Source organism: Arachis stenosperma, chromosome 2 (genome assembly GCF_014773155.1).
Source record: "Arachis stenosperma cultivar V10309 chromosome 2, arast.V10309.gnm1.PFL2, whole genome shotgun sequence".
Classification (NCBI taxonomy): domain Eukaryota; kingdom Viridiplantae; phylum Streptophyta; class Magnoliopsida; order Fabales; family Fabaceae; genus Arachis; species Arachis stenosperma.
The window spans coordinates 45094873-45110071 of NC_080378.1; the positions used below are offsets into that span (position 1 = coordinate 45094873).

Consider the following 15199-nt stretch of genomic DNA (forward strand, 5'->3'; position numbering starts at 1 on the left):
ATCTCATAAAAGGGGGAAGTGAATAAAGCATCAACATTAACTAAATCCATATATAGATATATATATTCCCAAAATAAACAAATCAAGAGCACCAAGTCAATAAAAACTGAGAAGGTTGATTCAAGAAAAAAGAAATATATATATATATATATATATATATATATATATATATATATATAATTTGGAATTGTATTTGCGAGGCTCCTTTGTAGAATTCCAAACCTAATCATCATTCGAGAAGTGATGGGAACGACGAAAACCGTGAATACCTAAGATTCATTTGACGGGAGGGATGGCGGAACGAACTAAGAACCAATTCATTTTTTTGAAGAGTCATAGGATAACCCTAGATTACATCTAAAATAAAATGGATAGGAGTAAATATTCGCCCGCGAAATCTATTTTTTTATTTCGAAATTGAGCCAATCCAATACTGCCAGAAATAAATAAAATAAGAATTTGTTATTAGAATTTTATGCTCTAATAGAAAAACATTATCTAGTTATATATTTAACTATATAGGGGGGCAAATTTTCTAATAAATGTCTAGTTCTATATAAAAATCAAAACAAGATATACTGATTTCCAATTGATCAATCAATCCGATGAAATATTAAAATAAAAAAACCTCGTGATTCAATTATTCATTAAACATATGTATATACGGTATATTTTTTATTGGTATTGGTTAAATCCATTTTTGTAATTGTTTTATTTGCGAGGAGCTGTATGAGGTGAAAATCTCATGTACGGTTCTGGAATAGCGATGGGATTTCTAAACAACCATCAACTATAACCCCAAAAGAACCAGATTTCGTAAAGCAACATAGAGGAAGAATGAAAGGAATATCCTATCGGGGTAATTATATTTGCTTCGGAAGATATGCTCTTCAGGCACTTGAACCCGCTTGGATCACATCTAGACAAATAGAAGCAGGTCGGCAGGCAATGTCACGAAATGTCCGTCGAGGTGGACAAATATGGGTATGGATATTTCCAGACAAACCAGTTACAGTAAGACCAACCGAAACGCGTATGGGTTCGGGAAAGGGATCTCCCGAATATTGGGTAGCTGTTGTTAAACCCGGTAGAATACTTTATGAAATGGGCGGAGTCGCAGAAAATATAGCCAAAATGGCTATCTCAATAGCCGCATCAAAAATGCCTATCCGAACTAGATTCATTATTTCAAGATAATAAATAATAAAAACCAAAGGAAAGAGGTCTTTTGGAGGAAAAAACATGGCAATTTTTCCTTTCTTTTGTTGAATAGAGAATATTTTTTTATACTTCAAGCCTTGGACTGAAAAACCAGATAAAATAAGAATGATATGATTGGTGCGTGAAATTGTGAACAATACTTTTCACAACTCTCATAATCCCTGGTCATGAACTCCAAAAACTTGGTGGTTCAATTCCATGGCATTACACAACTTCGCACAACTAACCAGCAAGTGCACTGGGTCGTCCAAGTAATACCTTACGTGAGTAAGGGTCGATCCCACGGAGATTGTTAGTATGAAGCAAGCTATGGTCATCTTGCAAATCTTAGTCAGGCAGACTCAAATGGATATGATGATGAACGAAAATAACATAAAAGATAAAGATAGAGATACTTATGTAATTCATTGGTAGGAACTTCAGATAAGCGCATGAAGATGCCTTCCCTTCCGTCTCTCTGCTTTCCTACTGTCTTCATCCAATCCTTCTTACTCCTTTCCATGGCAAGCTTGTGTAGGGTTTCACCGTTGTCAATGGCTACCTCCCATCCTCTCAGTGAAAGCGATTTGCATATGCCCTGTCACGGCATAGCGGAATTCAGCTGTCGGTTCTCAGTCAGGCCGGAATAATATCCATTGATACTTTTGCGTCTGTCACTAACGCCCCGCCTGCTAGGAGTTTGAAGCACGTCACAGTCATTCAGTCATTGAATCCTACTCAGAATACCACATACAAGGTTAGACCTTCCAGATTCTCTTGAATGCCGCCATCAGTTCTTGCCTATACCACGAAGACTCTGATCTCACGGAATGGTTGGCTCGTTTGTCAGACGAGCACTCGGTTGTCAGGCGATCAACCATGCATCGTGCAATCAGGAATCCAAGAGATATTCACTAGAGCCTTGATTGCTTGTAGAACAAAAGTGGTTGTCAGTCACCTTGTTCATAGGTGAGAATGATGATGAGTGTCACGGATCATCACATTCATCAAGTTGAAGAACAAGTGATATCTTGGACAAAGAACAAGCGGAATTGAATGGAAGAACAATAGTAATTGCATTAATACTCGAGGTACAGCAGAGCTCCACACCTTAATCTATGGTGTGTAGAAACTCCACCGTTGAAAATACATAAGAACAAGGTCTAGGCATGGCCGAATGGCCAACCTCCCAAGGATCTAAGAACTAGATGTCCAAAGATGATCAAAGGATCAAAAACAATCCCAAGATTCCTAGATATCTCAATACAATGGTAAAAGGTCCTACTTATAGAAAACTAGTAGCCTAGGGTGTACAGCGATGAGTAAATGACATAAAAATCCACTTCCGGGCCCACTTGGTGTGTGCTTGGGCTGAGCAATGAAGCATTTTCGTGCAGAGACTCTTCTTGGAGTTAAACGCCAGCTTTTATGCCAGTTTGGGCGTTTAACTCCCATTTGGGTGCCAGTTCCAGCGTTTAACGCTGGGATTTCTTGAGGTGACTTTGAACGCCGGTTTGGGCCATCAAATCTTGGTCAAAGTATGGACTATCATATATTGCTGGAAAGCCCAGGATGTCTACTTTCCAACGCCATTGAGAGCGCGCCAATTGGGCTTCTGTAGCTCCAGAAAATCCACTTCAAGTGCAGAGAGGTCAGAATCCAACAGCATCTGCAGTCCTTTTCAGTCTCTGAATCAGATTTTTGCTCAGGTCCCTCAATTTCAGCCAGAAAATACCTGAAATCACAGAAAAACACACAAACTCATAGTAAAGTCCAGAAAAGTGAATTTTAGCTAAAAACTAATAAAAATATACTAAAAACTAACTAGATCATACCAAAAACATACTAAAAACAATGCCAAAAAGTATATAAATTATCCGCTCATCACAACACCAAACTTAAATTGTTGCTTGTCCTCAAGCAACTGAAAATCAAATAAGATAAAAAGAAGAGAATATGCAATGAATTCCAAAAACATCTATGAAAATCAGTATTAATTAGATGAGCGGGGCTTTTAACTTTTTGCCTCTGAACAGTTTTGGCATCTCAGTCTATCCTTTGAAATTCAGAATGGTTGGCTTCTTTAGGAACTCAGAATCCAGATAGTGTTATTGATTCTCCTAGTAGAGTATGATGATTCTTGAACACAGCTACTTTATGAGTCTTGGCCGTGGCCCAAAGCACTCTGTCTTCCAGTATTACCACCGGATACATACATGCCACAGACACATAATTGGGTGAACCTTTTTAGATTGTGACTTAGCTTTGCTAAAGTCCCCAATTAGAGGTGTCCAGGGTTCTTAAGCACACTCTTTTTGCCTTGGATCACAACTTTATTCTTTCTTTTTCTCTTTCTTTTTTTTCGGTTTTTTTTTTTTTGCTTGCTTTTTTTTTTGTATTCACTGCTTTTTCTTGCTTCAAGAATCATTTTTAATGATTTTTCAGATCCTCAGTAACATGTCTCCTTTTTCATCATTCTTTCAAGAGCCAACCTTCATGAACCACAAATTCAAGATATATATGTACTGTTTAAGCATACATTCAGAGAACAAGAGTATTGCCACCACATCAAAATAATTAAACTGTTATAAAATTCAAAATTCATGCAATTCTTTCCTTTTCAATTTAAGCACGTTTTTATTCAAGAAAGGTGATGGATTCATAGGACATTCATAACTTTAAGGCATAGACACTAAGACACTAATGATCATAAGACACAAATATAGATAACATAAGCACTAAAATTCGAAAAACAGGAAAGTAAAGAACAAGGAGATTAAAGAACGGGTCCACCTTAGTGATGGCGGCTTGTTCTTCCTCTTGAAGATCCTATGGAGTGCTTGAGCTCCTTAATGTCTCTTCCTTGTCTTTGTTGCTCCTCCCTCATGATTCTTTGGTCTTCTCTAATTTCATGAAGGATGATGGAGTGTTCTTGATGCTCCACCCTTAGTTGTCCCATGTTGGAACTTAGTTCTCCTAGGGAGGTGTTCAGTTGCTCCCAATAGTTTTGTGGAGGAAAGTGCATCCCTTGGGGCATCTCAGGGATTTCATGATGAGAGGGGTCTCTTGTGTGCTCCATCCTTTTCTTAGTGATGGGCTTATCCTCATCAATGGGGATGTCTCCCTCTATGTCAACTCCAACTGAATAACAGAGGTGACAAATGAGATGAGGAAAGGCTAACCTTGCTAAGGTAGAGGACTTGTCCGCCACCTTATAGAGTTCTTGGGCTATAACCTCATGAACTTCCACTTCTTCTCCAATCATGATGCTATGAATCATGATGGCCCGGTCTAGAGTAACTTCGGACCGGTTGCTAGTGGGAATGATTGAGCGTTGAATGAATTCCAACCATCCTCTAGCCATGGGTTTGAGGTCATGCCTTCTCAATTGAACCGGCTTGCTTCTTGAATCTCTCTTCCATTGTGCGCCCTCTTCACATATGACTGTGAGGACTTGGTCCAACCTTTGGTCAAAGTTGACCCTTCTAGTGTAAGGATGTTCATCTCCTTGCATCATGGGCAAATTGAATGCCAACCTTACATTTTCCGGACTAAAATCCAAGTAATTCCCCCGAACCATAGTAAGATAATTCTTTGGATTCGGGTTCACACTTTGATCATGGTTCTTGGTGATCCATGCATTGGCATAGAACTCTTGAACCATCAAGATTCCGACTTGTTGAATGGGGTTGGTAAGAACTTCCCAACCTCTTCTTCGGATCTCATGTCGGATCTCCGGATATTCACCCTTTTTGAGTGAAAAGGGGACCTCGGGGATCACCTTCTTCAAGGCCACAACTTCATAGAAGTGGTCTTGATGCACCCTTGAGATGAATCTATCCATCTCCCTTGACTCGGAGGTGGAAGCTTTTGCCTTCCCTTTCCTCTTTTTAGAGGTTTCTCCGGCCTTGGATGCCATAAACGGTTATGGAAAAACAAAAGCAATGCTTTTACCACACCAAACTTAAAATGTTTGCTCGTCCTCGAGCAAAAGAAGAAAGAAGAGAGTAGAAGAAGAAGAAATGAGGAGAAAGGGAATGGCTTTGTATTCAGCCAAAGGGGAGAGAGATGGTGTTTAAGGTGTGTGAAAATGAAGGAGTGAAGGAGGGTTTATATAGGAGAGAGGGAGAGGGTGGTTCGGCCATTTGAGGGTGGGTTTGGGTGGGAAAGTGGTTTGAATTTGAATGGAGGGGTAGGTGGGTTTTTATGAAGGATGGATGTGAGTGGTGAAGAGAAAGAGGGGATTTGATAGGTGAGGGGTTTTTGGGAAAGAGGAGTTGAGGTGATTGGTGAATGTAGGGTTGGTGGGGATCCTGTGGGGTCCACAGATCCTGTGGTGTCAAGGAAAAGTCATCCCTGCACCAAGTGGCTAACAAAATCACGTTTTGTGCCATTTCTGGCGTTAAACGCCGGGCTGGTGCCCATTTCTGGCGTTTAACGCCAGCTTCTTGCCCTTTTCTGGCGTTTAACGCCAGTCTGGTGCCCCTTTCTGGCGTTAAACGCCCAGAATGGTGCTAGACTGGCCGTTAAACGCCCAACAGCTAACCTTACTGGCGTTTAAACGCCAGTAAGTGCGTCCTCCAGGGTGTGCTATTTTTCTTCCTATTTTTCATTCTGTTTTTGCTTTTTTCATTGATTTTGTGACTTCTTATGATCATCAACCTACAAAAAAGATAAAATAACAAAAGGAAATAGTTAATTATAAAACATTGGGTTGCCTCCCAACAAGCGCTTCTTTAATGTCATTAGCTTGACAGAGGACTCTCATAGAGCCTCACAGATACTCAGAGCCATGTTGGAACCTCCCAACACCAAACTTAGAGTTTGAATATGGGGGTTCAACACCAAACTTAGAGTTTGGTTGTGGCCTCCCAACACCAAACTTAGAGTTTGACTGTGGGGGCTCTGTTTGACTCTGAATTGAGAGAAGCTCTTCATGCTTCCTCTCCATGATGACAGAGGGATATCCTTGAGCCTTAAACACCAAGGATTCTTCATTCACTTGAATGATCAACTCTCCTCTATCAACATCAATCACAGCCTTTGCTGTGGCTAGGAAGGGTCTGCCAAGGATGATGGATTCATCCATGCACTTCCCAGTCTCTAGGACTATGAAATCAGTAGGGATGTAATGGTTTTCAACTTTGACCAGAACATCCTCTACAAGTCCATAGGCTTGTTTTCTTGAGTTGTCTGCCATCTCTATTGAGATTTTTGCAGCTTGCACCTCAAAGATCCCTAGCTTCTCTATTACAGAGAGGGGCATGAGGTTTACACTTGACCCTAAGTCACACAAGGCCTTCTTGAAGGTCATGGTGCCTATGGTACAAGGTATTGAAAACTTCCCAGGATCCTGTCTCTTTTGAGGCAGTTTCTGCCTAGACAAGCCATCCAGTTCTTTGGTGAGCAAAGGGGGTTCATCCTCCCAAGTCTCATTTCCAAACAACTTGTCATTTAGTTTCATGATTGCTCCAAGGTATTTAGCAACTTGGTCTTCAGTGACATACTCATCCTCTTCAGAGGAAGAATATTCATCAGAGCTCATGAATGGCAGAATTAATTCCAATGGAATCTCTGTGGTCTCATTTTGAGCCTCAGATTCCCATGGTTCCTCATTGGGGAACTCATTGGAGGCCAGTGGACGTCCAGTGAGGTCTTCCTCAGTGGCGTTCACTGCCTCTTCTTCCTCCCAGAATTCGGCCATGTTGATGGCTTTGCACTCTCCTTTTGGATTTTCTTCTGTATTGCTTGGAAGAGTACTAGGAGGAAGTTCAGTGATTTTCTTGCTCAGCTGACCCACTTGTGCCTCCAAATTGCTAATGGAGGACCTTGTTTCAGTCATGAAACTTTGAGTGGTTTTGATTAGATCAGAGACCATGGTTGCTAAGTCAGAGGTATTCTGCTTAGAACTCTCTGTCTGTTGCTGAGAAGATGATGGAAAAGGCTTGCCATTGCTAAACCTATTTCTTCCACCATTATTGTTGTTGAAACCTTGTTGAGGTTTCTCTTGATTCTTCCATGAGAAATTTGGGTGATTTCTCCATGAAGAATTGTAGGTGTTTCCATAGGGTTCTCCTAGGTACTTCACCTCTTTCATTGAAGGGTTCTCAGGATCATAGGCTTCTTCCTCAGATGAAGCTTCCTTAGTACTGCTTGGTGCATTTTTCTTTCCAGACAGACTTTGAGAGATCAAATTGACTTGTTGAGTCAATATCTTATTCTGAGCCAATATGGCATTCAGAGTATCAATCTCAAGAACTCCTTTCTTCTGATTTGTCCCATTGTTCACAGGATTCCTTTCAGAAGTGTACATGAATTGGTTATTTGCAACCATTTCAATAAGCTCTTGAGCTTCTGTAGGCGTCCTCTTCAGATGAAGAGATCCTCCAGCAGAGCTATCCAAAGACATCTTGGATAGTTTAGAGAGACCATCATAGAAAATACCTATGATGCTCCATTCAGAAAGCATGTCAGAAGGACACTATCTGATTAATTGTTTGTATCTTTCCCAAGCTTCATAGAGGGATTCTCCATCCTTCTGTCTGAAGGTTTGGACTTCCACTCTAAGCTTACTCAATTTTTGAGGTGGAAAGAACTTTGCCAAGAAGGCATTGACTAGCTTTTCCCAAGAGTCCAGGCTTTCTTTAGGTTGAGAATCCAACCATGTTCTAGCTCTGTCTCTTACAGCAAAAGGGAATAGCATGAGCCTGTAGACCTCAGGGTCTACCCCATTAGTCTTGACAGTGTCACAGATTTGCAAGAACTCAGCTAAAAACTGATGAGGATCTTCTAATGGAAGTCCATGGAACTTGTAATTCTGTTGCATTAGAGAAACTAATTGAGGCTTAAGCTCAAAGTTGTTTGCTCCAATGGCAGGGATAGAGATGCTTCTCCCATAGAAGTCAGGAGTAGGTGCAGTAAAGTCACCCAGCACCTTCCTTGCATTGTTTGCATTGGTGTTGTTTTCGGCTGCCATGTGTTCTTCTTCTTTGAAGAATTCGGTCAGGTCCTCTAAAGAGAGTTGTGCTTTGGCTTCTCTTAGCTTTCTCTTCAATGTCCTCTCAGGTTCAGGGTCAGCTTCAACAAGAATGCCTTTGTCTTTGCTCCTGCTCATAAGAAAGAGAAGGGAACAAGAAAATGTGGAATCCTCTATGTCACAGTATAGAGATTCCTTGAAGTGTCAGAGGAAAAGAAGGGTAGAAGACAGAAGTAGAAAATTCGAACTTATCAGAAAGAATGGAGTTCGAATTTTGCATTAAGGGATATTGTTAGTCCATAAATAGAAAGATGTGAGGAGAAGGGAAGTAATTTTCGAAAATTAAGTGAAAGATTTTGAAAAAATTTTTGAAAAACATTACTTGATTTTCGAAAATGAAAGTGGGAAGAAATAAAATGATTTTTGAAAAAGATTTTGAAAGTAGAAATCAAAAAGATTTGATTAAAAACTATTTTTGAAAAAGATGAGGTTAAGAAGATATGATTGGTTTTTAAAAAATGTGATTGAGAAGATATGATTTGAAAACAATTTTAAAAAGATTTGATTTTAAAAACTAGTAACTTGGCTATCAAGAAAAGATATGATTCAAACATTAAACCTTTCTCAATAGAAAAGGCAACATACTTGAAATGTTGAGTCAAATCATTAATTGATAGTAAGTATCTTTGAAAAACGAAAGAAATTGATTTTGAAAACATTTGATTGAAAAGATATGATTTGAAAAAGATTTGATTTTGAAAAACTTTGAAAACTTGAAAAAAAATTGATTTGGAAACAAAATTCTCCCCCTTGTGCCATCCTGGCGTTAAACGCCCAAAACTATACCCTTTTGGGCGTTAAACGCCCAACCAGGTACCCTGGCTGGCGTTTAAACGCCAGTCTGTCCTTCTTCACTGGGCGTTTTGAACGCCCAGCTTTTTCTGTGCAATTCCTCTGCTGTATGTTCTGAATCTTCAATTCTCTGTATTATTGACTTGAAAGGACACAAATTAAAATATTTTTGGATTTTTAATAATAAAGAATAATCAAAAATGCAACTAAAATCAAATAACAATGCATGCAAGACACCAAACTTAGCAGTTTGTATACCACTGACACTAACAATATGAGAATGCATATGAGACACACAAAATACTTCAAGTCAATAGAATTCAAAGATTAGAGCACAAAAATCATCAAGAATTACTTGAAGATCACTAAGACACATGAATGAATGCATGCAATTGACACCAAACTTAAGATGAGACTAGTGTCTCAACAAGAAACATAACATATTTTTGGATTTTATGATTTTTTTTTTCTTTTTTTTGTGTTTTTCGAAAATTAAGTGGAAAAAGATATCAAAATTCTTAATGAGAATTCCAGGAATCAGTGCAATGTTAGTCTAAGACTCCGGTCCAGGAATTAGACATGGCTTCACAGCCAGCCAAGCTTTCAAAGAAAGCTTCGGTCCAAAACACTAGACATGGCCAAAGGCCAGCCAAGCCTTAGTAGATCACTACTCCAAAAGCAAGATTGATAAAAATCAACAAGCTCTTGTGATGATAAGTTGAAACCTCGGTCCAATGAAATTAGACATGGCTTCTCAGCCAGCCAGACTTCAACAAATCATCATGAAACTCTAGAATTCATCTTCAAGAATTTCGAAAAAAAAATACCTAATCTAAGCAACAAGATGAACCGTCAGTTGTCCAAACTGAACAATCCCCGGCAACGGCGCCAAAAACTTGGTGCGCGAAATTGTGAACAATACTTTTCACAACTCTCATAATCCCTGGTCATGAACTCCAAAAACTTGGTGGTTCAATTCCATGGCATTACACAACTTCGCACAACTAACCAGCAAGTGCACTGGGTCGTCCAAGTAATACCTTACGTGAGTAAGGGTCGATCCCACGGAGATTGTTAGTATGAAGCAAGCTATGGTCATCTTGCAAATCTTAGTCAGGCAGACTCAAATGGATATGATGATGAACGAAAATAACATAAAAGATAAAGATAGAGATACTTATGTAATTCATTGGTAGGAACTTCTGTTAAGCGCATGAAGATGCCTTCCCTTCCGTCTCTCTGCTTTCCTACTGTCTTCATCCAATCCTTCTTACTCCTTTCCATGGCAAGCTTGTGTAGGGTTTCACCGTTGTCAATGGCTACCTCCCATCCTCTCAGTGAAAGCGATTTGCATATGCCCTGTCACGGCATAGCGGAATTCAGCTGTCGGTTCTCGGTCAGGCCGGAATAATATCCATTGATACTTTTGCGTCTGTCACTAACGCCCCGCCTGCTAGGAGTTTGAAGCACGTCACAGTCATTCAGTCATTGAATCCTACTCAGAATACCACAGACAAGGTTAGACCTTCCGGATTCTCTTGAATGCCGCCATCAGTTCTTGCCTATACCACGAAGACTCTGATCTCACGGAATGGTTGGCTCGTTTGTCAGACGAGCACTCGGTTGTCAGGCGATCAACCATGCATCGTGCAATCAGGAATCCAAGAGATATTCACTAGAGCCTTGATTGCTTGTAGAACAAAAGTGGTTGTCAGTCACCTTGTTCATAGGTGAGAATGATGATGAGTGTCACGGATCATCACATTCATCAAGTTGAAGAACAAGTGATATCTTGGACAAAGAACAAGCGGAATTGAATGGAAGAACAATAGTAATTGCATTAATACTCGAGGTACAGCAGAGCTCCACACCTTAATCTATGGTGTGTAGAAACTCCACCGTTGAAAATACATAAGAACAAGGTCTAGGCATGGCCGAATGGCCAGCCTCCCAAGGATCTAAGAACTAGATGTCCAAAGATGATCAAAGGATCAAAAACAATCCCAAGATTCCTAGATATCTCAATACAATGGTAAAAGGTCCTACTTATAGAAAACTAGTAGCCTAGGGTGTACAGCGATGAGTAAATGACATAAAAATCCACTTTCGGGCCCACTTGGTGTGTGCTTGGGCTGAGCAATGAAGCATTTTCGTGCAGAGACTCTTCTTGGAGTTAAACGCCAGCTTTTATGCCAGTTTGGGCGTTTAACTCCCATTTGGGTGCCAGTTCCAGCGTTTAACGCTGGGATTTCTTGAGGTGACTTTGAACGCCGGTTTGGGCCATCAAATCTTGGGCAAAGTATAGACTATTATATATTGCTGGAAAGCCCAGGATGTCCACTTTCCAACGCCGTTAAGAGCGCGCCAATTGGGCTTCTGTAGCTCCAGAAAATCCACTTCAAGTGCAGGGAGGTCAGAATCCAACAGCATCTGCAGTCCTTTTCAGTCTCTGAATCAGATTTTTGCTCAGGTCCCTCAATTTCAGCCAGAAAATACCTGAAATCACAGAAAAACACACAAACTCATAGTAAAGTCCAGAAAAGTGAATTTTAGCTAAAAACTAATAAAAATATACTAAAAACTAACTAGATCATACCAAAAACATACTAAAAACAATGCCAAAAAGTATATAAATTATCCGCTCATCAATGATTCAACCTCAAACCCATTTGAATGTAGCTGATAACAGCGGAGCCCGCCAATTGATGTGTATTCGAATCATAGGAGCAGGTAATCGACGATATGCTTCTATTGGTGACATTGTTGTTGCTGTAATCAAGGAAGCGGTACCAAATATGTCTTTAGAACGATCAGAAGTGATTAGAGCTGTAATTGTACGTACTTGTAAAGAACTTAAACGTAGCAATGGCATGATAATACAGTATGATGATAATGCCGCGGTTGTCATTGATCAAGAGGGAAATCCAAAAGGAACTCGAATTTTTGGCGCAATCGCCTGGGAATTGAGACAGATAAATTTTACTAAGATAGTTTCATTAGCACCCGAGGTATTATAAGAAAAAATATTTTATTATTTAATGAAAATAAAATAGATAAATTAATAAATTATGTCTTACACATATATCTAATTATTAAAATTGGATTTCGTTTTTTATTTTTTTAATATATATTATTCTTTTTGAATAAAAAAAAGTATAAAAATAAATATAGAAATATAAAAAGAAATATATAAATAAGATATTATATAGATATCTTTCTATTAAAGATATATTCTATTAAAGATATATAAATATACTAGATATCTTTCTTTAATTTTAACTAAAATATTTTCAAATTATATTACTCTAATATATATTAGAAAATATAGAACACGGAGCATGCTGATTATATCAAAAGTAAGTAAAGGGTAACATTTATTTTCCTATGGGTAAGGACACCATTGCCGACATAATAACCTCTATGCTGACATGAATGGAAGAGGAACGATTCTAATACCATCTACTAACATTACTGAAAACATTGTTAAAATGCTTTTACGAGAGGGTTTTATTGAAAACATGAGAAAACATAGGGAAGGGGAAATCTTTTTTTAGTTTTAACTCTACCATATAGAAGAAATAGAAAAGGATCATCTAAAACGCGTTTGAATTTAAAACGGATCGATACTCCTAGTCCACGAATCTGTTCTAATTATCAACAAATTCCGAGAATTTTAGGGGGGAAGGGAATTGTCATTATTTCTACTTCGAGAGGTATAATGACAGATCGAGAGGCTCGATTAGAACGAATCGGCGGAGAAGTTTTATGTTATATATGGTAATCTTTCTGATATCCGAATTATAGAAAAAATTCTATCAATTTTTGTAAAAAAGTAAAGAGAGATAAAATAAAACACAAGTCTCTCATATCACTCCTCATACCTTAATGAATGCGTGAAATGGGTTTAACAGGAATTGTTATAAAGAAACGGATTCATGAGGCTTTAATTCAATATTGCTGAATCGATTTCCCCTGTGGGGTATGTTCGGGGTTGGTTCATTTATTTTCAATTTTAAATACTGAAAATATTAGTCTAGGCTATATTTCTGAAAAGGTTCAACATACTCTTTATATATATTTCTACCACAGAGAAATAAAAAATGCAAGTATAAATTCTTTAATTAGACTTTTTCTTAACTTCAATATTATTGGTTTTGAGGGCTACGATTAGAATAGAAGTTCAAAATTGAAGGAAACCTTATTTTCTTCCATTAAAATGGATCCGAGATTAAGTTGAAGGAATGATAAATATGAAAATACGGGCCTCTGTTCGTAAAATTTGTGAAAAATGTAGATTAATCCGTAGACGAGGTAGAATTATAGTAAGTTGTTCCAATCCAAGACATAAACAAAGACAAGGATAAGGATAATATTTTCACAAAAGCCACAAGAGATGGCTTTGAATTATAAAGGACTGGGTGCGCAAATAAAAAATTAAAAAAAGATATAGATGTTGAAATTTAAACTTTTTTTTTACATGAAAACTTAGAAATTATATAATATTCTCTATTATATATGATATGATTTTATAGTATTATTGATTATATATTAATATTTTTGAATATGTGAAAATTTTAAATTATTGAATGAATATAGAAATTTTATTTCGAATATTTCGAAATTTTCTTATATATATAATATATATCAATGATTATATATATATAGATTAGAACTATTCTTATAGAATACAATATAAAAAAGAGATATTAGATAGAGAGATTTTGGAGATCTAAAATTGGAAATTCGATTTTTGTTAGTTGTATATTAACACAAATAGAATGCCAATTTTGAGAATAATAATTCTAGTTTCTAATTAAAAAAAAGAAATATAGTAAAACATCTATTTTTTTGACATGAAATGAATATATCCATACATCTCAGACATCCTTTTAGGTTATGAGATAATAAGTATGAAATAATAAAAAGATAATAAGATATGGCAAAACCTATACCCAAAATTGGTTCGCGTAAAAATAGACGTATTGGTTCACATAAACATGCTCGTAAAATACCAAAGGGCATTATTCATGTTCAAGCTAATTTCAACAATACCATTGTCATTGTTACCGATGTACGGGGTCGGGTAATTTCGTGGTCCTCCGCAGGTACTTGTGGATTCAAAGGTACGCGAAGGGGAACACCATTTGCCGCCCAAACCGCAGCAGGAAATATTATTTGAACAGTAGCGAATCAAGGCATGCAACGAGCATATGTCATGATAAAGGGTCCCGGTCTCGAAAGAGATACGGCATTAAGAGCTATTCGTAGAAGTGGCATACTCTTAAATTTTTTACGGGATGTAACCCCTATGCCACATAATGGGTGTAGGTCCCCTAAAAAATGAGGTGTGTAATGTAAAACAAAAGATAAACATAAAAAACATAGATTAAATTTCAAGACAAGAGAAATAAACAATTCAAGGATTTGAAAAAACGAATTGATTACTATGGTTCGAAAGAAAATTAGAGTATCTACTCGAACACTACAGTGGAAGTTGATGACAAGTCATCTTAGCCTAGTTTTACAAGTCTTTTTCTTTGATTTTCATTTGGTTTTATGCACTTTCTTGAGCCACAAGTAAGCCAATTAGGTAGAATTTCATGTTTCCTTTGATTCAATCAACCATGGATTAATTGATGTATTTTCATGAGTTTTTGTGCCATAATTGCTTATATGACAAGAAGAAGAATAACTCTCATGATTATGGCATAGCTTTGTTACAATTGTTGATTGATGATAGGTGGAATAAAGCTTGGAAGAAGGTTGCAAGAATGGGCTTGGAAAGAAGGGATTCACGTTTGAGCTCACGTTTGCCTCAAACGTGAACTCAAACGTGAGTAGCAGCTGAAAGACACCCTGGAGGTCGCCCACGTTTGTGCCAACGTTTGCCTCAAATGTTGAGGCAAACGTTGGCTGAAGATGAAGCAGGGGGAGGGCCAATGTTTGCACCAGTGTTTGCCTCAAACGTGAGGTCAAACGTTGGCGCCAAAAAAATAAGAAAGATCACCCCTGGGCACAGCAACGTTTGCGCCAACGTTTGCCTCAAACGTGAGGTCAAACGTTGGCTACATTTTAGCATGGAAGAGCATGGAAGAGCACCCTGTTTGATGCCTTGGTTGAGCCACGTTTGTGCCAACATTTGCCTCAAACGTTAGGCCAAACGTTGGCCAA

General features: G+C 38.1%; 1 protein-coding gene and 1 non-coding gene across 2 annotated transcripts; both read left to right on the top strand.

Annotated features, from left to right (window-relative positions):
* Positions 1-7663: 7663 nt before the first annotated feature.
* On the top strand, positions 7664-7771 carry LOC130965068 (small nucleolar RNA R71). The gene has a single exon (XR_009081124.1). It is a non-coding gene; the product is annotated as a small nucleolar RNA R71 (small nucleolar RNA).
* A 3905-nt stretch (positions 7772-11676) lies between these two features.
* LOC130961872 (50S ribosomal protein L14, chloroplastic-like) lies at positions 11677-12045 on the top strand. The gene has a single exon (XM_057887909.1). The coding sequence runs from the start codon at positions 11677-11679 to the stop codon at positions 12043-12045; it is 369 nt and encodes a 122-aa protein (XP_057743892.1).
* Positions 12046-15199: the final 3154 nt, after the last annotated feature.